The sequence below is a fragment of the Rhinichthys klamathensis genome, unplaced genomic scaffold, assembly GCF_029890125.1.
Source record: "Rhinichthys klamathensis goyatoka isolate OS25496 unplaced genomic scaffold, OSU_Roscu_1.1 h1tg000209l_1, whole genome shotgun sequence".
NCBI lineage: Eukaryota > Metazoa > Chordata > Actinopteri > Cypriniformes > Leuciscidae > Rhinichthys > Rhinichthys klamathensis.
Genome location: NW_026606734.1, coordinates 2,832,913 through 2,858,275, shown reverse-complemented (window position 1 = coordinate 2,858,275; position 25,363 = coordinate 2,832,913). Strand labels below are relative to the sequence as shown.

The following is a 25,363-nucleotide window of genomic DNA, read 5'->3' as shown; positions in this document are numbered from 1 at the left end:
TGGAAGATCCAAAGCTCTCATCGGTTTGATGGAGTTTATGCTACAAAAATGGTAAATGGACTGCATTTATATAGCGCTTTCACAGACCCAATGGCCACCAAAGCGCTTTACATTTTGCCTCACATTCACGGCGGTGTCAGCCATGCAAGGCGCCATCCAGCGATTCGGGAGCAGCCGGGGTTAGGTGTCTTGCTCATGGACACCTCGACACTTGGTCAGGTGGAACCGGGGATTGAACCACCAACCTTCCGGTTTGTAGACAACGACATGAACCACTGAGCCACTGCCGCCCCACAAACTGGTAAACCGCTGTTCCTGGGGTACTTGTTATCCTGATTCTAGGCATCCTGAGTGGATGGAATTTATTTATTTCATTTCCTAAACCTAAACAAGACAGAGCAAAATGTCTGCTTTGGATTAAAAGGTGTATTAATCCAATCAGGTGGGTGCAGTAACCTGGTTCCCTAAGGATTCAACCCCAACCCCAATGAAGACGAAAACTTTAATTTTCTGGTTGTCATACTCTCATTAAGTTACAATTAGTAACTTAAAAGTTAGTGAGTCCATGCTAACGTACAAACCTAAATAGCTATTTGTTCTCACGTCATGTACAGACAAGTCTACAAAATTTACATTTCCACTGGTCTCAGTTTATATATATATATATTAATTTCTCCTGTTAGAATGATTTCTGTGTTGCTTTTGTTGAAATTTTACATACACAAATGTACATTTTTCAAAATTCCTCCACGATTATTGTTTTTTAAGGAGGAGTTTCGAGTATATTTGGAGACATTGAGAGGGGTGAAAACCCTCAACGCAGTGTATTTGTACTCCTAATTGAAAGATTTTGGTTTTATAATTTGAAAAAACTTCCTACTCCCCTACTCTCTCTCTTTCTCTCTCTCAGCCTACTGTTGGGAATGGTATGTACAGTCATGGTCAGAATTGTTGGCACCCCTGGTAAATATGATCAAAACTGGCTTTAAAAAATAAATCTGCATTGTTTATCCTTTTGATCTTTCATTAAAAAAAAAAAGGGCAGAATTCTAACCTTTCATTGAAGTAAAAGAATTGAAAGGGGGGGGGGGGGGGGGGACACAAATGCCAAATTCCCTTAATCATCCATCACAGTGAGTAAAACCAAAGAATATAGTTCTGATTTGACCATCACAAAATAGAAAGTGTCTGTAAGAAAATAGCTAAATAATTGAAAATCCCCATTTTGACCATCAGGGCAATAATTAAGAAGTTCAAATCAATTAAAGATGTTAGGAATCTGCCAGGAAGAGGACGTGTGTCTGTATTGCCTTAATACACGGTGAGGGTGAAAGTTTGAGTGGCCAAAGACTCTTCAAGGATCACAGATGGAGAATTGCAGAGATTAGTTGAGTCTTTGGGGTCACAAAGCCACAAAAAAAAAAAAAAAAAAAAAAAAAAAATCAAACAACCCCTACATCAAGACATGTTGTTTGAGAGGGTTTCAAGAAAAATCTTCCTCGCTCATCCAATAACAAACTCCAGCATATTCAGTTGTCAGACACGACTGGAACTTCAAATGGCACAGGCTTCTGTGGTCAGATGAAACTAAAAACAGAGCTTTTTGCCAGCAAACACGCTAGATGGGTTTGGTGCACACAAGGATAAAAAGTACCCCATGTGTACAATTTAATATATCGTTGGATCTTCAATGTTGTGGGCATATTTTTCTGCTGGAGGTCCTGGACTTCTTGTTCAGATACATGGCATCGTGGATTCTATCAAATATCAACAGATAAAAAAATCAAAACATGACGCCTTCTGCTAGAAATCTTATAATGGGCCGTGGTTGGATCTTCCATCAGGACAACAATCCAAAACTAACATCAAAATCAACACAAAAATTTGTTCCGGAGCACAAAATGAAGCTTCTGCTATGACCGTCCCAGACCCTGACCTGATGAGTGGAGTGAACTGAAGAGAAGAAGCACAAACATGGATCTGGGAATCTGGAGAGATTCTATATGGAGGAATGGTCTCTGATCTCAGGTCAGTTGTTCTCCAAACTCATCAGGCATTATAGGAGAAGACTCAGAGCTGGTATCTTGGCAAAAGGAGATTGCAAAAGGTATTTAATAAAAGGGTGCCAATAATTGTGGCCAACGTGTTTTGGAGAAAAAAATGTATTTCATAATGTGATTTCCCCCCCCACTGTCAATTCTTCAATGCAAGGTTAGAATTTTACCAATTTTTTTAATGAAAGATCAAAAGGATAAACAATGCAGATGTATTTTTTACAGCCAGTTTTGTTTACCAGGGGTGCCAACAATTTTGGCCATGACTGTATATTGTGTTGTGATAATTGTATGTAAGCTCAGTTGAGTTTGTTAAACTTTAAATTACGAATGCCTTTATGTTAATGTTCTATGAATATATATATAAAAAATAATGATCTCTGAAGGATCATGTGACACTGAAGACCGGAGTAATGATGCTGAAAATTTAGCTTTGACCGCAGGAATAAATTATATTTTAAAGTAAATTAAGATAATACCATTATTTTAAATTGTAAAAAAAAAAAAAAATGTCTGTACTTTTGATCAAATAAATGCAGCATCGATGAGCATAAGAGACTTCTTTTAAAAACATTAAAAATAGTGTCCAAACTTTTGACTGGTACTGTAAAATGCAAATTTAATATATAGACCACTAAAACCCCTTTTTCAACATTCAGCTCTTTCTTCCAAATGATGCACAGACACAGCAGTTGTAATGCTGAGAATTTATTTGTTAACCTTTACAGCTTCGTAACTCATTAAACAGATCATAAAGACTGACACAACAGTGTGGAGGAATCAGTTATTTTCAACCACTACCACATTTCCAATGGTCTCATATTTGATGGTGTTCCAGTCAAACACGTTTCCCTTTGTCACAAACCATTCCTGGTTTAAATGCAACGCCTTAATCTGACTGCCAGAGAGAACGTGATCCCACATGCACACATCTGTAATTTCACCTACAAAGCTCTGCTCTGGGTCAAAGGAGCCCAAATCTGAATCAGGGTCCTGGCCGAGCAGAACGGTGCCGCCAGGACGAACTGAGTGACCTTTCCTATAGATCTGGAACACACTGCGCCGTCCATCCACCCAAAAAGCAGCAAGACCGGGCGCAGAGTCCCAGGTGAGGCACAGGTGAGTCTGGAGCGTGGAGAGAGGAGGCAGGCGGAAAAGCGCTCCATCTTTATCAGACTGAATATAAAAAGAAAAGCGGCCATCTTTCTCCCTCCACACGTTGAGCTCGTCGACACCGGGTGTTCGGTAGGCGAAGAGAATGATCTCCCTCTGACCCTGGAGCTCCGTCGCCACACGCATGCAGAGAGTAAACGCTGAGAGACTCAGGGGCTTTTGAGGAGCGAGTATAACCAAGCTTTCCGTCTGGGTTGGAAACAGAAGCACTTTACCACCAAGACCCACTGCAAGACAAAACACAAAATAAACGTTTACTAGACACACAAAATCCTGCTCATAATCCGTGTCCCTGTAAAGGTAATTCTAAAAAAAAATTCTAAACGCATTATAAATGTTAGAAATGTGTTGCTAAAACATATTACAAAGACTGTGAACTGTGAAGTAATGAATTGTGGAGTTAGACCGTTGAACAGTTTTTCACCATTGCTATTTTCCGGATTTTTTTGGGGGGGGGGGGGGGGGGGGGGGCTAAAACGGGGCTCGATGACACACTGGAGTGCCTGAGCTCATGGCCCCGCCCCTACTTGATGACGCACTGAGGCTGGCCCCTCCCCTAACAATAGAGCACATTCGCAACAATTCGCCGCTCAATCGCGAGTTACTGTCAGTACTATACTACAGCCTACAGTTTGCTAGCTAGCTATGCCATCGTCACGGAAATGCTTACTACCTGGATGCGATCACAACAAAACAGATCGGTGTCTTTATTTAAATTTCTTAAAAACGATCACATCAAGAAGAGGTGGATTAATTTTGTGAAGAGTCACCTTGATGGAGAGAGGATCACCGGCAACACCCGCATCTGTAGTGATCATTTTACACAGGATCGTTTTATAAACTTTCGTCGGAGACAACTAGGATTAACTGACAATCCGCTGTTACTGGTGAATGGGGCCGAACCGACTATCTCCCGCCCAGGGGCGGCCTTACCTATGTTTCACCCGTTTCAATTGAAACAGGCCCCGCCCTCCAAGGGGGGCCCCAACAGACCAGCAAAATCCCATTCATTTTCTCCGTAGGATATTGATTTTCATCCATAATGTCTAAACCATCCAAGGTAGATTGACCACGAGCTACGAGGTTGTGAAATGAAAGTTTCTGCTCCTATAAAAGCCACAAGCTATGAAATCATCCTTGTTATTTGCAAAACACTGACGTCTCTGATTGGTCGAACTCGCGGTTACCATGGCGACGTTTACCACCTCCACGAACAGCTTAAGTGATCTGAAGTATAATATCGGTAGTTTATATTTATACTTTTGCCTTTTTTGCTGTTAGGTTAAAATGTTATTTTGAGCAGAAAAAATGAAACGTACATATGCCAGTGGTGCTGAAAAACGAAAGATATCGGACAACAAAAGAAAAGCTTTATTCAGTCTACCAAAAGTGAAGTTTCCCTGCGTGAAAGGGCGAGGCTTATTCCAACGTAAAACGCTGTATAATTGTATATGGTTTAAATCAAATAAGGTTGGATTATTCATATGTTGAGCTGCCTGTTCATGAAGCTGAAAGTGCACAATGCACATAATAAAATAATATACCATTGATGCAAACCAACAGGAATCCTTGCTTTTTCTGCTCTATTATGTTTATGTTTTATGTGGGTAGGGCCCCATATTAGTTATTGAAACGGGCCCCCAGATGCCACTGCTCCCGCCTTGGCCTTCATCCTCCCGTCCCGAAAGCAGTTTCACCCTTATATCACCGGCAGCTTTCCCGCGAGTGGGCGTGGTTTCAGTGCAGGCAGTGGACACGCCCCCAGCGTTTGAGAGCAGAGACTAGGCTACTGCTCATTTTTTAAAGATTTTGATAGCTTATTTTATGTACCTGCTGGCTTTTTTTATCATTCAAATTTGGCTGGGTGGCTAATAACACATTTTTCTGTGGTGTGATAAACTCAGAACACATACTTAATTTTGACTTTACAGGGACTTTAATAATGTAAAATGTGGTACCTTTAGCCGCTGCCGTCAGAGAAAGCAGACCGAAAAACAAAAGCAACATCTTGCTGCAGGTCTGGAGGAAAAAAAGTGCAAAAGAAAATCCATTACTCCATTTAGCAGACAAATTCATCTCTGCTTCATTGTTTTTGACATTAAATTACAACAGTTTATTACTACTGGGGTCTCTTTTAATGTTCAATCACATTAAAAGAGACAAAGACACAAAAGGTTTAAGCTACAAATACTTACGATGTTCAACAGGTGTTTTCAGAGAGTAGATCAGGTCAGGTCAGATGTTTGTCTCGTGACTACAAGTGTCTCGAGTATTTATTTGCAGATTGGGTTCAGCCCAGATTCACGTACGAGCCTCCCAGTAATCTTTTTTTAATATAATGCATGCAGTTTTGCAGTTACTGAATGTAGTTTTCCATTTGCAGAATACTGTTATGGATTAATTTAATGAGAGACTACATGAAGCATGTACACTTGAATTTACACTATAGAATAACACCACAGGACTGCAGAAAAGCTAGAAGTTTATTTAAATGATGAAAAACAGATAGATAGCATTTCAGAAATACACACTTCCATAGCACATTCACATATTTGTTTACCTAAAATCTTAGCCTTGTATTTTTTTTTGCTCAATGTAATGCTAGCATTTCCCTATAATGACATACCAGATCAATAAAATCATGTTTTATGACAAATACATTTCATAGCATATAGAGATATCATATTCACTTAGTCTGAGAGATTTGAGATCTCTTCTGAAACTAGAGATGTCAAATGTCTCCCAGCAAACAAACAAAGATTCTTTAAAAAAAAAGAAGAAGAAGCAGACTTTAGGAAAAAGTCTCCATTTGCTCTGTATCCATGTAAATCTCATTGCTGTCCAGGAGAACAACCTGAGATATTAGATAGATTTGATTTGTGATTTTTCTGTCCTATACCAGCAGAGGTGAAGCTAAATGTCACTTTACAGACATCAGAAGAGAAAGAGAGTGTGTGAGCTGAGAGTGAAGCGGGGAAAGGAAACAGAGGATTCAGTGTTAAAGGGATGAAAGAGGGATTGAGTCTCCGCAGTGTGTGTGTTGAGCGTTTGTCTCTCAGAGGGAGAGATGCTGGAAACACCATGACGCTGGAAGTTGCTGTCGGGTACCGAAAACAGACCAGGTACGAGAAATCACTTTATTCTTTTCTTTCATCTACTACACTTGATATTGGGTTTCTTTGTTTAGTTTGTAGTTTTGTTGTGCTTATGTTCTTCTTATTTAACCATTGTAATAAACGCTGTTAATGAAAATACAGTCTTATTTATCATAATTCAGCAGTCTTTATGGCTTTATTCTGACAGGCAACAGAAATCAGATATTTTTTGCGTATGTGATTTAAAAAAAAAAATTCGGAATATATAGCTGTTATTTTGAACTTTTTATTCATAAAGAATCCTGAAAATAAATACATAATGCTTTCTAAAGAACTTTTATCTTCACACACAAGCTACAATGTTGTGATCATCCTGTCTAGACCAGCAGTGAGCATTGCTTAATAATCGACTGTTGTTTCGTTCATGAGGCCTCTAACAGTTCAGGCTTTGTTTTGCACAGACTCTATTTGTATGTGTGCTGCACAACAGACATTATGCAAACATTCAGACACTCACACACACTCCTACACCTCGAATACTCCGTGTCCACGTCCACATTCTTGCATTATTACTTGACACAAAAATGCTACAGTAAAAACTTGTTTACTGTTGAAGTATATGTTTCCAGCAACAACAAAGCAACACACTCACAACCACTTAAAACACCACAGAAACTGCATAGCAACACTGACAACTAGAGCTGCATTAATCTGGATAAATTGAGAATCACAATTTTTTGTGTGCGTTTAAAACAGAGATCACGACTCTGAACAAACTACCAAACAAAATAACAATTTACTAGAGGTTCTGACAAAACATTAATTGCTGCAGTCTATTTGAAATGTTGAATTAATCTGAATTATTTAAAAAAAAAACTTCGTTTGAATGAATGATTCAATGACTCATAAATACCTCACTTGTTTCATTACTGGATGAATCAGGGTTTTTGAACGAATCTTTAAAAATGAATGATTCAAAGACAAAAATATATTTTTTAAAAGACACTTGTTACCCTCTGTGCTGTAAATATGTAATAGAAATAATTGTTATTTGAAGCACCAATTTACTTTCAAAAGGTGATTTGCTTTATTTTGATCGCTACCACAGACATCAGGGTTCTTATCCAAGCTATAAACTTTTATCCCAGTACTTCTGTGATAATATGAATATTTGGAACACAGAATTAACAATACTGTGACGTTGAAGCGGTTTCATTTCATGCCTAAAGGCCTAACATGATAACTGCTTTCTCTGGATCAGCGGCAGCACAAACGCAAATCGAAATGTTTAATAGACACAGGTGAAACGTCATTTAGGAATGAGATTGTGTGGTTGTTTAAATCAAGATCACGATTTTTTAACAGTTAGGCTTATCTTGCGGCTCTACTCACAACCACAGAAACTGCATAGCAAAAAACATTGCAACACACCAATAACCGCTCAGAACACCGCAGCAACCGCTTCTAGCAACACACTCACAGCCACTCAAAACACCCAGCAACCGCTTCTAGCAACACACTCACAGCCACTCAGAACACCCCAGCAACCGCTTCTAGCAACACACTCACAGCCACTCAAAACACCCCAGCAACCGCTTCTAGCAACACACTCACAGCCACTCAAAACACCCCAGCAACCGCTTCTAGCAACACACTCACAGCCACTCAGAACACCCCAGCAACCGCTTCTAGCAACACACTCACAGCCACTCAAAACACCCCAGCAACCGCTTCTAGCAACACACTCACAGCCACTCAAAACACCCCAGCAACCGCTTCTAGCAACACACTCACAGCCACTCAAAACACCCCAGCAACCGCTTCTAGCAACACGCTCACAGCCACTCAGAACACCCCAGCAACCGCTTACAGCAACACACTTACAGCCACCTAGAACACCCCAGCAACCGCTTCTAGCAACACACTCACGACCACTCAGAACACCCCAGCAACCGCTTCTAGCAACACACTCACAGCCACTCAGTACACCCCAGCAACCGCTTCTAGCAACACGCTCACAGCCACTCAGAACACCCCAGCAACCGCTTACAGCAACACACTTACAGCCACCTAGAACACCCCAGCAACCGCTTCTAGCAACACACTCACGACCACTCAGAACACCCCAGCAACCGCTTCTAGCAACACACTCACAGCCACTCAGTACACCCCAGCAACCGCTTCTAGCAACACGCTCACAGCCACTCAGAACACCCCAGCAACCGCTTACAGCAACACGCTCACAGCCACTCAGAACACCCCAGCAACCGCTTACAGCAACACACTCACAACCACTCAGAACACCCCAGCAACCGCTTCTAGCAACACACTCACGACCACTCAGAACACCCCAGCAACCGCTTCTAGCAACACACTCACAGCCACTCAGTACACCCCAAGAACCGCTTCTAGCAACACACTCACAGCCACTCAGAACACCCCAGCAACCGCTTCTAGCAACACACTCACAGCCACCCACAACACCCCAGCAACCGCTTCTAGCAACACTCACAGCCACCCAGAACACCCCAGCAAGCGCTTCTAGCAACACACTCACAACCACTTAGAACACCCCAGCAACCGCTTACAGCAACACTCACAGCCACTCAGAACACCCCAGCAACCGCTTATAGCAACACACTCACAACCACTCAGAACACCCCAGCAACCGCTTCTAGCAACACACTCACAACCACTCAGAACACCCCAGCAACCGCTTCTAGCAACACACTCACAGCCACCCAGAACACCCCAGCAAGCGCTTCTAGCAACACCCTCACAGCCACCCAGAACACCCCAGCAAGCGCTTCTAGCAACACACAACCACTCAGAACACCCCAGCAACCGCTTACAGCAACACACTCACAGCCACCCAGAACACCCCAGCAACCGGTTCTAGCAACACACTCACAGCCACTCAAAACACCCCAGCAACCGCTTACAGCAACATGCTCACAGCCACTCAGAACACCCCAGCAACCGCTTCTAGCAACACACTCACAACCACTCAGAACACCCCAGCAACCGCTCATAGCAACACACTCACAACCACTCAGAACACCCCAGCAACCGCTTCTAGCAACACACTCACAACCACTCAGAACACCCCAGCAACCGCTTCTAGCAACACACTTACAGCCACCCAGAACACCCCAGCAACCGCTTCTAGCAACACACTCACAGCCACTCAGAACACCCCAGCAACCGCTTCTAGCAACACACTTACAGCCACCCAGAACACCCCAGCAACCGCTTCTAGCAACACACTCACAACCACTCAGAACACCCCAGCAAGCGCTTCTAGCAACACACTCACAACCACTCAGAACACCCCAGCAACCGCTTACAGCAACACACTCACAGCCACTCAGACACCCCAGCAACCGTATATAGCAACACTCAGAACACCCCAGCAACTGCTTATAGCAACACACTCACAACCACTCAGAACACCCCAGCAACCGCTTCTAGCAACACACTCACAGCCACTCAGAACACCCCAGTAACTGGTTATAGCAACACCCTCACAACCACTCAGAACACCCCAGCAACCGCTTACAGCAACACACTCACAGCCACCCAGAACACCCCACCAACCGCTTCTAGCAACACACTCACAGCCACTCAGAACACCCCACCAACCGCTTCTAGCAACACACTCACAACCACTCAGAACACCCCAGCAACCGCTTCTAGCAACACACTTACAGCCACCCAGAACACCCCAGCAACCGCTTCTAGCAACACACTCACAGCCACTCAGAACACCCCAGCAACCGCTTCTAGCAACACACTTACAGCCACCCAGAACACCCCAGCAACCGCTTCTAGCAACACACTCACAACCACTCAGAACACCCCAGCAAGCGCTTCTAGCAACACACTCACAACCACTCAGAACACCCCAGCAACCGCTTACAGCAACACACTCACAACCACTCAGAACACCCCAGCAACCGCTTACAGCAACACACTCACAACCACTCAGAACACCCCAGCAACCACTTCTAGCAACACACACACTCAGAACACCCCAGCAACAGCTATATTGACTGTTGCTGCCAGAGTTGCAGATCAGCTGCACTGAGCAGCAACAACTGTGATCATTCATTCTTCTAATTCTACTCTCTCTCTTTCATGTACTCTGTGAACCCGTCCAGTGGTCAGTCAGGGCAAAACAGCTGTTATGTGTCACTCTAAGTTAAGGGTCGTCAGCACCCAGAATAGCATGAAGACAGACTCCTGCAAGACTTCTTGAGCTGTTCTATAAGGTTTTTAAGGATATCGGCGCTTTACTATCTGAAATCCTTGAGCTGGGTTAGTACTTCATCTGGCAGTTGAAACTTGTGCATGTAGTGAGCTTCTGAACTAACACCACATGTTGTGACTTACTTGTGATTACTTTGTTTTTTGAATGAGAATGTACTTTTCTTTTAGTGGTGTTTGCCAAGTCGAACAACACTATTACTATTTCTTATACTTATGGTTAGGGGCTTGTTGAAGTCACTAACTCTAAGCAATGAACAGTGTGTGCGTTGTCCTGCAGCGTTTGTGCTTCATACATGAATAATTCCTCAAATCGGGTGTCTTGTTGAGGAAAGCTGTGTGTGTGGCTAACGATTTTCACTTGCAAGCAAGATTAATCAGAGACTTAGGGGAAGAGTCTTTTGAATTACCATAGCAACACACTCACAGTCACTACCTCTCAAAAAAACACCCCAGCAACTGGATAGCAACACACTAACAACCACTCAAAACACCCCTAGCAACTGCTTAGCAACACACTAACAACAACTCAGAACACCCCTAGCAACACACTAACAACCACTCACAACACCCCAGCAACTGCATAGCAACACACTAACAAAAACTTACACAATATAAAACACATAACTACGTATTTTGAAATTTATACATCAATAATTATTCAAACTTACAGGTTGTGATTCTGAGGAATAAGTTGATCCAAATAAACTGAGTACTAACCCATCTTTCAAGAGCAGCGTTTTGCGAATCCCAGGTTGCACTCCCGCGAGATCTGAGATGCAGTCGACAGTCAAATCCCGCAATTTCATTTCATTTCATTTATTTATTTAAGGACAGTGCACATTGATTAACATTTCTGTAAATGTGCCAGTGTAAGCTAGCAGGCTAATTTTCAACTGTAGTCCATTGGCAAGATGTTATACTAGGCACATGATGGCTAGAAAAAAACAAACATTATCACACAGCAATTGGTATACAACAATAAAACATAAAGCCATAGCACTGGTTATTAAAACATAACATCATAACACATATAACATATAACCATACAGCCATACAACTATTAGGGAATTAAAAAAAGTAACCATCTATCTGTCATACATATACCATAGGTTACAGGACAGCTTAAGTATAGAGGCAGACATATACATTAATTATTATGAAAGGTGTTCACATTTTTGTGTGCTCAAAAGCAAGTCCTTAAGATGGCGCGAAAATATATGGTATGAAGTGGAATTTCTTATGTCCACTGGCAATTGGTTCCATAGTTTAGAGGCTCTCACAGAAAAGCATAATTGGCCAAAGGAACTGGACCTAAGAGGGACTACACAGTCCCCTCTTAAGGCAGACCTTGTGGTTCTGCTGCTAGATGACTTATGCTGTATAAAAGTATAAAAGTGCACAGAGGTGGGGGAGCCTTCCCATTAATTACCTTAAAAATAAAGCATGCATCACTGTGTTTTAAAATATAATGAAGGATGGGTCAAGTTGTTTGTGGGCGGACAACATACAGCGCCTACTAGACGGGCATTATGCAAATGTCTTATCTAGTGACGTAGAACCGTAGTGCAGGTCTACAGACGACTCGTTTAAGCAGTTCAGAGTCGATTCTCTCATTTAGGAGACAATAACTTTTTCATCTGCACTTTCGACTTTACAACTTTGCATTCACAAACAGCTATATTACACACTGCATGAGAGGTAATATTCGAAAAACCATAATAGGGGCATTGTAATGTAGTTGAACTGACTTAATCTAAGCCCTGTCTGTGAAACTAGGCCATTTGAAACCAAAACTGTGGTTTAACAGCAAAGTCGGCTAACCTGAACAGGTTGACGTTTATTGATGATTCATTCGATGTCAATCTCTATTCTCTCTCTAGGATGGAGGATCAGGACAGAGTCAGTCAGGCCTCCAGCAGCGCCACCGTGTCCTTTCTGCCAATCAGAGACAAGGTGAATCACATATTTTTACACAAACACAGGTAGAATGTTTCAACCCCAATGACACAGTTTGTGTGATTATATATGTGCAGTGTCACGACAAAGTGCAGACGTTTGGAAAGAGATGTCAAGCGGCAAAAAGAGACGCCAACTGCCCTGTGGTGATCAGAGGATGGCTGTACAAGAGGGTAACATTTAGTGCACAATACTGACCATTAGTGTAAGATCTCGGAGAAATACTTTACAAATATGTTTTACTTTAAAGCTGCAGTCCGTAACTTCTCTAGCCTGTTAATAAACATAACTGCAATGCAATGCATGCTTCTTGCGGAAGATCATTGTAGCCGGACCTACTTCTCTCTGTTTATGTCTATGACGAGTCACGCAGGTACTGGGCTCTATAAAGTAGTCCGAATATAAACACTTATTATCGATGTACCGTAGTGTTGAGGGTTAAGACAAAAACCCGGTTTGGAAAATGGATTCATGATGCACTTGTTCTTTATATAAATATTCTACATTTTGAACACAAAAATGTTAGCTTTAAATACTAAGTTCTTATTACATACATGTAGGCTAATATTTGTATTCACATTGATTTCGTACATGCAGTATGAAAATAAAAGTACATTTTTCAACAAAATCTTTGATATAATCACCCTAATATATCTTTCTTGCACCTTGAATACATTTGACTGTAAATGTAACATTGTTTTCATTAACATTTTTCAAAGTTTAAAAATATTGTAGCCAGTGGTGTTATTGTAAACTAAAAAGTTTGGTGATATATTTGGGAATTGAAATAAAGCTGAAATAAAAATAAAAATAAATATCAGATTGAAAACTTGAAACTCAAAATAAATAAGAAATAAGTTGAAGTATTAAAATGACTAAAACTAAGACTGAAAAAAATGAAATCTATATAGAAAAAAAAAAAACCTAAAATAACAAACAATTTATTTTTAAAACATTAAAATATCAAATTATCTCATATTTTTTAGAGATTTTCTGACCTTGACAGTCTGCAGGGGTCTTTGTGACGTCGTTTCCCTTTTTTATGTTATACCACCAACACATTTTTTACTTTAAGGTCCACAAAAGTATATAAAACACAGATTCATAAATTAAAAACAAGGTCATCTTATAATCAAGGTTATATTTATCAGAGATGTGCGTGTGATCATAAATATCTCTTTCTATAGGATAGCAGTGGACTGAAATTATGGAAAAGAAGATGGTTTGTCCTCTCTAATTTCTGCCTGTATTATTATAAAGGTAAAACCATGTTATTGTTTTATATATATTAACGATAAGTAAGTGCATTAATTTTCCATTTCAAAAAGACTTATTCCCTGAAACGACTTCCTCCAGACAGCCGTGAGGAGTCTGTTCTGGGCAGTATTCCTCTTCCCAGCTACAGGATCCTGTACTGCTCACCCAGAGAGTGTAGGAACCGCAAATATGCATTCAAGGTGAGAGTGAACGTCCCCTTAAACCTAACAGTACAGTTTCATACCTTATATTCTCACTGTAAACATGTGCTTTTAGGTGGTTCATCAGGGGATGCGGCCGTACATCATGAGCGCTGAGACCCAAGAGGACATGTTGGGCTGGGTCAGGGCTCTCAGCCAATCAGCAAGCATGGAGGCTGATGACATGATCAACAGGTGAACCTCAAACTTCATTTCGGTCCATTTTTATGGATTCTATAATTCACCCTACTGTTTTTCTTGTTCTTTAGACGCTGTGCCAGTTTTCAGGACTTCACTCAGATGGGAGATAATGCGGAAACAATGGAGCTCCAACACATGACCCCGTTTCCAGAAAGAAACCAGACCGCAACAAAACTGACCAGGGTGCAGACAGAGCCGACTCTCCTGGATCACGAGACGACGGGAATTAAAATGAAGACGCCAGAACTGAGAGGAAGACATGGGAGCAGACCAAGGTAAATGATCTGAGACGCTTCACAATTAAACCGTATGAATGACCTTTAAAGGGTCTTGAGGACTTTTTCTCCTTCAGTAAATTGTCTTTAACTTGCTATAAAGGGACCATAACTTACACTTTTCTAGCATTTTTAAAGTTAGTTAAGGTCCATCAAGGTTTCTTGTGACATAACAGTCGTAATTTGGTTTTAAATGACTTGTCATACCCCTTTCTGAATTAAACAGGCTGTTTTTGCTAATGTACTCATAATAAATCATGTACATAGATCAGTGTTTCTCAACTGGTGGGTTGCAACCTAAAATATGAGTCTGGTCTGATGGGCCGTGGAGAGCAGGGGAAAACAATGCAAAATACAAATCATAAAAAGCAACCAGGCTTATTGCATTTTATTGGGTCTATGCACTTCATGGCAATTCAATTTAATGACTTTTTTTTTTTGTTGGTTTGGTAGGTATTGTGTGTGGACACCACTTGATATCCAATGTAAAATCTAGGCCATTAAGCAAAACCAGTTGAGAACCAGTAATCTAAGTTTGGTAATATGTGGGATGAGAAAACATGCATGTCTTCCATTTGGTCCGTCCCATCCTTCAATAAAAGCCTCTTTGCAATCCCAGCAATACATTGAGACAGATTTTCAGGACAATCCATGCAGAAATGCCACTTAAATTGTTAAGATCAGCTCTCTTTTTCTCTCTATCAGCACGGCTGAAGCGACTGATCAATCTCCAAGCTTGGTAAATGCAGATGAGGAACATCTTTCCTTCCACCATCCGAAAGCAGCCTTCAAGCATCCTCCATTTCCCAGAGATCAGTATGGGTCGCCGTGTCACGGTACCATGGGCAGAGCGGACGTTTGGCCCTTTGGAAACTGCTCAAGCGCCCCCCTGTCACCATACATCTACACAGAGAGAGCACATGTGCCCGATCAGGTGAAAATAAAGAATATACACTAATGTGCCAATACGGTCATATTCAAAATCCACACTTTCTTTAACTGTCTATCTGGGTTTCAGCCTTTTCAGCCTGAGTTTCCATGTTCTGTGTGCTACTCTTCCAACTACCACACGGCTGAACACATGGACATGTGCAAGGTGAGACAAATCCGTGATCTGTGATGTTATGAACCTTTCAAAGGGAAGTTTCCATGCAACACAGCACATACATACAGATCGGTTCTTTTAAACAATTCAATTAATACATTAAATTTCAATGTACCAGTTCAAAAGAATAATTCTTTAACATTATCACATGGTCTCTGACATCCCTGTGTGGCATATTACATGCTCTAAAATATTATATTAATGTAATAATGAAATTGAGCTATTTAAAAATAAAATAAAAACTTTTTTGTAATAAACTTTTTCTCCAGTATGTTGATTTATGCTGTTTGACTAGTCAATTACTTTTCAGATTTCTTAATAACTTCCTAATAATCTACTTCCTAATAATCTAAAGTTGTCAGAAGATTTGAATAATTTTTCTCAAAACTTAAAGAAACACATTCTTGATAACCAGCTGTGTCAGCATCAGCATATTTAAAATTTACAAATGTAATTTTAAAGTAAATGTTTTTGACTTTGTTGTATATATATTATAGGCTGTGATGGTCTTTTGATTAGTTCATTCATCTTGAACATCTGATTGTTTTTAAATGACCATTCTTGGACTAATATTATATGTACTTGTTAGTACTATTGATAGTTATTTTGTAATGTAATGTTGTAAATATTGTGTGTACCTGCCCGGGGACTGCAGATGAAAATTAGCTTCGGCTAACTCTGGTACAAAACATCTTTTCGTAAGATTAATGTATTTTGTACGTTGCCCCTGATAAATAAATAAAGTAAAAATTTTTTACTTCAATATAAAAATGTATGTAGCTTGCAAAAAAAATAATGGTCATCTACTTTTGAATGGCTGTCACTGGAGAGAAAACACATTATTGCATATTGATGTAATTATGACTAATCAGATTTAATTTTATTTTGATCCAGGCAGGTAAACCAGACATCCTAACGGAGAGAGAAATTCAGCCAATCATAGATCTGGAAAACGATACAGATGTGAGTGCACTGTAGCGCGCGCGTGTGTGTGTGTGTGTGTGTACGTGTGAGAGAGATTTTGATATTTTCTTAGGAAGAAAACTAGGCATAATTATAAAATGACGTAAAAATGTAATTGAAAAAATCGAAAATCTAAGTAGTTTTTGTTGAGTTGTTACTGAATTCGAATTAAAACAAAATGTTACAGCAAGCATAATCATGACAGATCATTGTTTACATTATACATTGTATTACATTTGTTTGTTTTTGGTAGCTAGTGTTCTGAAATGCACCCTTGGTGACAATTTATTTTTTAATTATTGACTTGAAAACTGCTATTGTTGTATCAGTATACAGTTGACTCGAATACTACTGCAATCGGATCACTGTTATGTTTGCAACATCAAACATTCCTAAGAGTTGCACATATTAAAGCAACACTAAGTAAGATTTTTTACCTTAAAATAATGTTTCCAAAATCGTTTCAGTGGTTCATTAAGTCGTAACAGGGTGAAAGGCACTTCTGGATTCGCTTTGCGGTCCTATATCTGCTATAACCACGCTATGTAAGATTGCCAGATCGGGTTGCGTTTCTGTAGTTCTAATGAGACATAAGAAAACTACAAATTTGACTTGCTTTACGTCAAGCGTTACAATAGTCATTATTTAGTTTTTCTTCGTTTCTGATGTCGCAATACATCATGCTTTCATGAAATCATGCAACATACTCTCCCTTGTCTGTGGACATCGTTCATTCCAAAGCCGGTGCTGGATAAACAGCGAGCGTGCGTGCGACAGTAGACTGCGGTGGGCTAAATTATTTACGACAGCGGTAATGGACAATTCCGCTTCCAACCTGTAGGGCGACCGCAGAGGAAAAGTTACTAGGAGTTGCTTTAAGAAAATATTCGAGATCTTAAGAAATGCACTCAGGAACATTCTTACAAACCTCTTAACTGTGGATCTGACCCGTTGAGCTTCTGTCCCTCAGGTGGTTCTCACTCGTCTGTGTGGATGTGATAAACTGCTGCAGTCCGTCTCTATGCAGCTGGCTCAGTTACAGGCAGATAAGGTCTGTCACACAAACAGATCACACACACTCAAATAATGCATGCAAAAAAACACGACACAAATATTCCTGCCTGCTCTGTCCCTTTCTTTAGAAAAGCATTGAGTATGCTCTAGAAATCAAATGGTTGGTGAGGGAAGATGGACTACCTGGAGAGCAGGAGGTATCCCAGAAGGCTTTGCTTCAGGAGGAGCTGGTTACACTCAGAGCCAGAATATGTGATTTGTCATTGGTACAGTATTGATTGTGTGTGTGTGCTATGCTTGCACAATTACTCGCCTGTGATTTAATTCAATATATGTATGCGCTGCATGTTTCAGAGTGAAGGGCGGCACTGTGATCTTACAGCGTCTCGGTTCACAGTAAACGAACTCCATCTGCATCTGCTCTGAGTTTCAGTAGATACATTTAGATAGATTTAATGTGCATTTGTGAATGCAAAATGTACCAGCCATCTTCATATACTTGTAATGAGAAGCACTTATCAACAAAAGAGTAGCTTTAAGGGCTCTCTGGGGGTTTCAGTCAAAATAGGTCAATGGTTTAACGTTTTAAAATCAAGAAATTAAGACAGCCATTAAATATTAGTATTGTAAGTTTACAATTGTAATGTATTATATAATATAATAATATATAACATTATATTTATATATTTTACGGGGAAATGTTACAAATGTAAAGTTTTTATTTAGTAATCATGATAATTATTATTTTATAGCCATATTGATATATAATAATTATGCATCCCTTAAAAAAAGCAAACAAACATTTTTTAAATCACTTTTTAAAATCACAATTAGATTTTTCCGCAAATTGTGCAGCCTTTGTGTGTAAATGAAATACCAGTATAAAAAAAGATCAACTAATTAATCTGTTTTCATGCTGTGTTTGTGACATTAGTAGATCCGATTAATGCATTAATAATCGAGCGACACCTCTCTTCATCAGGAGCTGGACAGTTTGTGGAGTGATTATGAACGGATGGAGAGCGAGCTGTCGGTTTTCCATTCTCATCTCCAACACATCCTCCACTTCGGGACAACGCAGGTAATGCCACGTTTATTAACCTTTTGTTGGGTGTCACCATCAGCATACAGAAACACCTATACTGTAACAGTTTAGCATAATGTTTAAAGATCTTGTAAGCGACTTTAGACTGTTAAATTACAGATTTCTGAATGGTTAAAAAAAAAGTTTAAATCCAAATAACCCCAGGAGCAGATTCAGGCGCAGAGGCAGCTCTGGATGATGGAGGATATCTTGTGTGGTTTGAGGGTGAACAAGAACCGCTTTATGGCCTTACTGGGTCTCCAGACGCAGGGGGGTGAGTAAATGTGTCGGTCTGTGTCAATGTTCATTCATTTAAGCACGTATATGTAAATCGTTTTCTCTTTCTATCCTTCAGTTCCTCCACCAAAACCTGTTCCCTATTTTGAGGGCGAGTTAGGAGGCCCCAACATGGTAATGAGACTTTTAACCATTTTACATGAATGCTCTGAGCATAAATGTACATAAGCTCATATTTTGAAAAATACAGCAGAAAACTAAGAACATTTTAACAGCAGAAGAACATTTAAGTCAGAAGTTTTAAAACTGGCATCAAATAACCCCTATATGGCCACAAGGGGGAGCTTAGGCTCCATGAAAAATCAGAGCAAAATACTTAAATAAAATGTTTTATGGGTTTTAAAATTAATATCAACTTTTGAAAATAAAGGGGTTGTATAACACTCTCAGTGCTGGGTTGTGTCAGGAAGGGCATCCGACGTAAAACCTGTGCCAAATCATGTGTGTGAGAAGCGATTGAGAAGTAATGTGCTAAAGTGCTATACAAATACATTTGCACTGTACTGCATTGAAAATGTTTCTGTATATGTTTTTACATCCAAATTATTCTAATAGTGGATAGAAAAAACAACTGTCAACTTCATCGCAAATAGTTTCTAAATAATATTTTACTCATTTGTACGGAAGCGTATTACATTCACTTGAAGAAAAAAAATCGACTCTGTTTTTCTGAATTAACGAGTTAATTATCTCAGAATTACGAGATCATTTTTCATGGAAAACATTTTTTTCACTCTGTTTTTATGAATTAATGAGTTACTCATAATTATGAGATAAGTCATTAATTCAGAAAAACAGAGCAAAAACTTTTTCCCATGAAAAATTCTCGTAATTCTGAGATAATTAACTCGTTAATTCAGAAAAACAGAGTACATTTTTTTTCCTCAAGTGAATGTATACGAATACGCTTCCGTACATTTGATTTCATACAATGATGACATAAAAATATCTAATTTTGAAAAAAACTTTTTTCACACATTATAAACTTTGAAACCATTATATATTTATAAAGAAAGGGTCTCTCACATTGGGATCATCATATTTAGGGGTCCTTGGCATTAAAAAGTTTGATTTAAGAGTTGGCTAGTCATTCTGCTGTGTCAGTTTAAACATGATATTTTTCTCTTTCTCTGATGTAAAAGGAGTGTGTGACTGAAGCAGAGCAGCAGGACTACATGAAGATTCACCAGAGTTTTAAGAGATGGACCCAAGAGAGCCCTGCCAATGACAGCAGGCCGAGTGTTGAACAGGACGTCCCACACGAGCCGCTGCGTCTGACCCGCGTCGTGACGTCTAGCCTTCCGACGTCGCTCATCGCAGAGCGCATTTATGTGGACGACCCCTATCCTGAGCAGATCCCCCTGCAGTCAGGACTGAGGAACAGCCAGAGGAAACCCAGCAGAACGACGCATGAGACGGCCGACAGGAACAGACACTTACACTGGGCCGACGGACCGCAAGAGATGTTGCAGAAGAAACCGCCTCAAAACCCCAGAGAGAAGGCACTGGCTGATAGAAAGGTCTGGACACACCATCAGCAGGAGGTGAACTTTTCTATTTCATTTCATGTTTAATTACCGTTCACTTTTCCAACAAATTTTCCTGTTGCGTAGAGATACCTCCCTTATGATTTAAGGAAAAATATCTAATTAATGGTTCAGACATTCATAATCTTATTTTCAAGGTATTTATGAAAGTAATTTTTAATCATGATAATGTTTTTCTTCGTAAGTAATATTATACACTACTGTTCAAAAGTTTAGAATTTAATACTTTTATTTAGCATAGACACATTAAACTGATCAAAAGTCACAGTATAAAGACTTTTATAATGTTACAAAATGTTTCCATTTCAAATAAATGCTGTTCTTTTGAACTTTATATTCATCAAATAATCCTGAAAAAAAAATGTTTCCACAAAAATATGAAGCAACTGTTTTCACCACTGATAATAATAATGATCATAAATGTTTCTTGAGCAGCAAATCATCACATTATGCCGAGTTCAGACTGCACGATTTTCAAAATAATCGGGCCACTGTTGTTTTCACACTGCATGACTATCTGGGGTAACATTCAGTTGCTGCTGTGTTCACACTGCACGATGGATCGGCGACGGGAAGTTTCACACTGCATGACTTTACAAAAGAAAGAATCGCCGACAACTTCTGCCTGGTCCGCAAACTACGTTTCACAACCAAACAAACACGAGAAGTGATAGGGAAATAATGGAAGATCACGCGTGCGTGAGACCGGAGTTCTCGCGCGACACTTAATTTGTTATTAAAAATGATAGCCTACAAGAAGATTGCGATCCAAATTGTATGTGCGCTGATTTGTAGCGAAAATGAGAAAAATAAACAGTTTATGCAGGAGGAAATGGTTGGGAAGACGAGGGGAGCAAGGACTGTGCAAAGAGAGTTGGGGGTAAATAAATAATTTAGCAAATGTCCTGCTGTTGCTGCTGGTCATGCAAATGTTTGTGCTTTGTTTCTGTTTGATATAATTGTAAAGGGCTATCTATTAAAATACTGATATTCTGGTCTATAACTCCTCCCCGAACATCCTGCTGTCCTGTATCTTGCTCTCTCATTGGCTGTCGGTCATCGCCGATGTAGTTTTCAGTCATAACACTTTTCACACAGCAGGATTTTGAATCGCCGACAGGTCCAGATATTTAGCATGCCAAATATCTCACGGGCGTCGGCGACTCGTCTGTGATTCTCTCAGATCACGTCTTTGCTCATTCACACTGCGTGATTGTCACTCGCGTGAACGAGCACCGATTTGCCTGTGATTTCGGGCATTTGTCGGCGATTTCTCAAAACCTGTCGGCGAGCCAAAATCGGGGCTAAAATCGTGCAGTCTGAACTCGGCATTAGAGTGATTTCTGAAGGATCATGTGACACTGAAGACTGGAGTAATGATGCTGAAAATTCAGCTTTGATCACAGGAATAAATTACATTTTAAAATATGTTACAATAGAAAACTGTTATTTTACATTGTAATTCTGCACCATACATCCAAAAGTCATTAAACTGTAGTCGGATTGATCGCCATGTTGAAAGAGCCATTGACATTGTTAGGGTCAGGTGGTAGAAATAACCCACAGCCTGCTGGGAAACTAATAACTGAGTGCAATCATACGGATGATTATATGCATGTGTGCATGAATGCATGTTACAGCTCGAGCCTGAAGCCTTGTGCCTTACAAACTCTGAGTCTGACTGCGACGCTGCCATGAGCTCTCAGAAACACCACACTAAACTCAGACGAACGGATAAAAGAGACAGAAGTATGAGGTATGGATATTTACACAATCTACACCCATGAACAATTCTGTCAGTTACAGTATGAAAAAAAAGAAGAATATTGACAGTATTTAAAGATATATTTGCATGGATACGAATACATGCTCTGCTTCCACTATGCATGGTTTCGAAATTGCACTTAATCTCTTAATTTCTCCGAGCACTGTATATTGTGCATGTATTAGGTTGCACATGTCTTTACATCTCTAGCTTTACACCATGTTTAATTCAGTCTCAGTTTTGTTTTAAATTAGCCGAACAGCTTTTCTTTCTACTCTTAAATATTAAGTCTCATCCTTTTTGACACTATATTCTTCTGAAAAATATTCTTCTCCATCGCTCTGTCTCTTTTTCTTTTACTTTCAGTGCAGCCAGAGAGCACTTCATAGACGACATTCATCCCTTGAAACTTATTACAGCCAGTGAAAAGGAGACAGATGTCCAGAAACACACACCAGGTTACGTGAAGCATTTGTTTTGCATTCACTCTACATACAGCCATGCACATGCATGCTCATACTGTAAAATATTTTGATAAAATTTAAGAAACATTAGTGTAACTCTAATACACATGCATATTAGCCTCATGCAGTAGCACAATCACAATGTGTAAATGATAAAATCATTTCATTTTAATGCATATAGATGTGTAAAATAATGATCTAGTCATGTTTCTCTTCTTTTCCAGATCCTGCCGTTGTACACTTGAGTAACGGCTACAGCAGTGACAGACGCAAATTTAAAAGCCACAACAGAGAGTCGGCCAACCCAATAACGCCACAATGTGATGACGCAAATGTGCACAATGAAATCAAGAACAAAACAGCACAACAATCATCTTGCAATGATATCATTGTCATAGAAAGCCACTCCATCAATCATATTTCAACTCTTACAGTGTTTAAGGGACATCAGGGAAACAATCAAACACACAAACCTCATAAAAAGAACAGAAATTCTGACAGACAAAAGTTGTCCGTCTCCGCTAATGTGAAATCTGAGTGCTTTCTGTCAAATAACCGACGGTGCGAGTTAGTCCCGGTCTATGTTCACGAAGCAAAGCCTCAAGCATCCCTTTCTTCAGTGGAAAATCAACAACCAAACCAGGAAACCAATCAAACGCCTGATAAACCAGTGGGAGGAGACTGTGGGCGGAGCCAAAGTCCCGCAACAACATTCGAAATGGCATATATTAGCCAAACAAATGGAAAAAGCTGCACTGACCTTAAAGAAATGCCCGATCAACCACCAGACGCTCAACCAATCACAACATCTGACAATCAATCGACGTCCAACTCTGACCAATCCAAACCAGAGCTGTGCATTTATGAGGAAATCCAGTTTAGCTTGCCCAGATCAGGAGATGCTGATGAGAATCAGAGAGATCAAACCAGTGGAGATGAATCACGACCATCAAACCTCACCGTAAATGAGTCTGGACCGTCTCACACTGAGGTCAATGGGGAGTACAGTACAAGAACAAGTCGAACAGGAAGTGATGTCACGTGCAGGAGAGGGAAAGAGCAGAAAGTCTACAGCTCTGTCATGAAGAGCTCAGTAATAAATCATCTCGTCCAGGACTGCAGGCCGCGGATAACCGTGGTCAGCACCAGCCTGTAGATATGAGTGTTTTCGTGCGGCTGAAGAAAGTGTGAGGAAAGAGGCAGTCAGACACAAAAGAGTAGGAATGTCAGAAGTGGAAAGATTAGATAGGGAATGATAAGATAAAAGAATTGGATAGGAAATAGGATAGGAAGCTGAAAAACAGCTTCAATCCTTCTTGAAATATAATCATATCATGCTGATCTGTGTGTGCCATTGCACTAAGAAAGCGTCCTGTCTGATTAGCGATGCAGAAAACTAAATGGCAAGTACAACCCATGAACTGATTAAACATGTGGTAATTTGTGTCATTTAGCAACTATGAATTTGTTCTTTTTATATGTACATGCACATTAAATCTCCTGGTTATAATAACTCTGAATGCATACAAACTCTTGAGGTTTTTAATTGACCTGGAAATATTGCTTACATTTCCACACTACTAGTATTAATCAGATATCAACTTTGTGATTTGTGAGACCAATTAAAGTCTTACTATATTAAGTAAACACATCTGTGGCTTATTAATTCGGTAGCTTTCTGCGGTTTTGCCAAGTAGCACGTGTTTCTGGATCAACATCCTTGTTTGTATTAGATCTTTGCGATAAACAGTTACATTTTAGGGTTAGGGTTATGACAAAAAAACATGTGTGGCTTCTTATTGAAAGCCCATTTTTGCCACAAAAAAAATCTTAATAAGTGTGACGTCATAATTTTGACTTTTTGTTTTAATTTAGACTAAGCATGTCATTAAATGTCATACTTCAATTTCGACTTTTTATGTCATAATTTCGATTTTTTTATCTTATGTGGCAGGTTTCCATAGTTTCTTCTAGTTAAAGGTTGAGACTGTTTGTCTGACAGGATTTTTGGTCCAGAAGCAAATAAAAGATTCAGGAACATGTTCTGCTTGACAAAAGTCTCAGACATCATGCCTAATGAACATATTAGAAGTTTATTGATTTTAATAAAAAACTTTGTACTTACATTGCAGTGTTTTGCGATGCTATTTTTGTTGTTATCGAATTAAACCATCTCATGTTTGAACCTACAAAACAATGTTGCTGCTTCCTACCACATGTTTTATTTATTTCATTTTTGGTTTTATTTAATTTAATTTAACAACAGTAAACCTGACAGCCACTAAGTTGATAATTCTAAAACTGATCTCAACATAACCGAGTGAGCAGTTTCTGTCAGCATTTACTCACCCTCATGTTGCTGCAAACCAGTATGATTTACTTTCTTCTGTGGAACACGAAATTTGTTCTTTAATTAGCAGAATGGCCAAGCTGCACCTTTTCCACGCAACGTGATCGGTGACGAAACTGTCAAAACTGAATAGAGTATCATAAAAATATCATCATCATAACATTCAACACGACTCATGAATCAATGTAGGCCTACCATTCAGTCTTCTGTTCTGAAGCCATTTAAATCGTGAAATGTCGCCTTAAATCTCCAAGTGATGTCCACTTTTGGAACTAAACAGATATTAACAAACTT

General features: G+C 39.8%; 2 protein-coding genes across 3 annotated transcripts; one reads left to right on the top strand and one right to left on the bottom strand.

Moving 5' to 3' along the window:
- Nucleotides 1-2,819: 2,819 nt before the first annotated feature.
- LOC130097075 (C-reactive protein-like) lies at nucleotides 2,820-4,417 on the bottom strand. The gene is made up of 2 exons (XM_056263728.1): nucleotides 4,387-4,417; nucleotides 2,820-3,454 (listed from the first exon to the last, which is right to left on the bottom strand). Exons 1-2 carry the CDS (start codon nucleotides 4,415-4,417, stop codon nucleotides 2,835-2,837), a joined length of 651 nt encoding a protein of 216 aa, XP_056119703.1. The 3' UTR covers nucleotides 2,820-2,834.
- Nucleotides 4,418-6,166: 1,749 nt separating this feature from the next.
- Nucleotides 6,167-24,634, top strand: si:ch211-234p6.5 (pleckstrin homology domain-containing family A member 4). 2 transcript variants are annotated; one of them, XM_056263703.1, is made up of 19 exons: nucleotides 6,173-6,349; nucleotides 12,472-12,544; nucleotides 12,625-12,720; nucleotides 13,735-13,807; nucleotides 13,904-14,004; nucleotides 14,081-14,199; nucleotides 14,274-14,480; nucleotides 15,186-15,414; nucleotides 15,499-15,576; nucleotides 16,480-16,548; nucleotides 17,519-17,599; nucleotides 17,691-17,828; nucleotides 18,545-18,643; nucleotides 18,812-18,920; nucleotides 19,002-19,057; nucleotides 20,086-20,487; nucleotides 22,131-22,246; nucleotides 22,622-22,713; nucleotides 22,944-24,634. In XM_056263703.1, exons 1-19 carry the CDS (start codon nucleotides 6,234-6,236, stop codon nucleotides 23,873-23,875), a joined length of 3,186 nt encoding a protein of 1,061 aa, XP_056119678.1. In that variant the 5' UTR covers nucleotides 6,173-6,233; the 3' UTR covers nucleotides 23,876-24,634. The 2 variants fall into 2 exon arrangements, with proteins under 2 accessions (XP_056119679.1, XP_056119678.1); XM_056263704.1 differs by lacking the exon at nucleotides 22,131-22,246 and having other exon boundaries at nucleotides 6,167-6,349; nucleotides 22,944-23,032.
- Nucleotides 24,635-25,363: the final 729 nt, after the last annotated feature.

Excerpts from the sequence above, each read along its gene's own strand:
- LOC130097075 (XM_056263728.1), bottom strand. The coding sequence starts at position 4,417 with ATGGTAACCGCGAGTTCGACCAATCAGAGAC. Across the intron at positions 3,455-4,386 it reads GAGTTCGACCAATCAGAGAC|TGGGTCTTGGTGGTAAAGTG; the intron begins GTCAGTGTTTTG and ends TTTGTCTTGCAG.
- si:ch211-234p6.5 (XM_056263703.1), top strand. The coding sequence starts at position 6,234 with ATGAAAGAGGGATTGAGTCTCCGCAGTGTGTGTGTTGAGCGTTTGTCT. Across the intron at positions 17,829-18,544 it reads GAATATGTGATTTGTCATTG|GAGCTGGACAGTTTGTGGAG; the intron begins GTACAGTATTGA and ends TCTCTTCATCAG. Across the intron at positions 20,488-22,130 it reads GGACACACCATCAGCAGGAG|CTCGAGCCTGAAGCCTTGTG; the intron begins GTGAACTTTTCT and ends TGCATGTTACAG.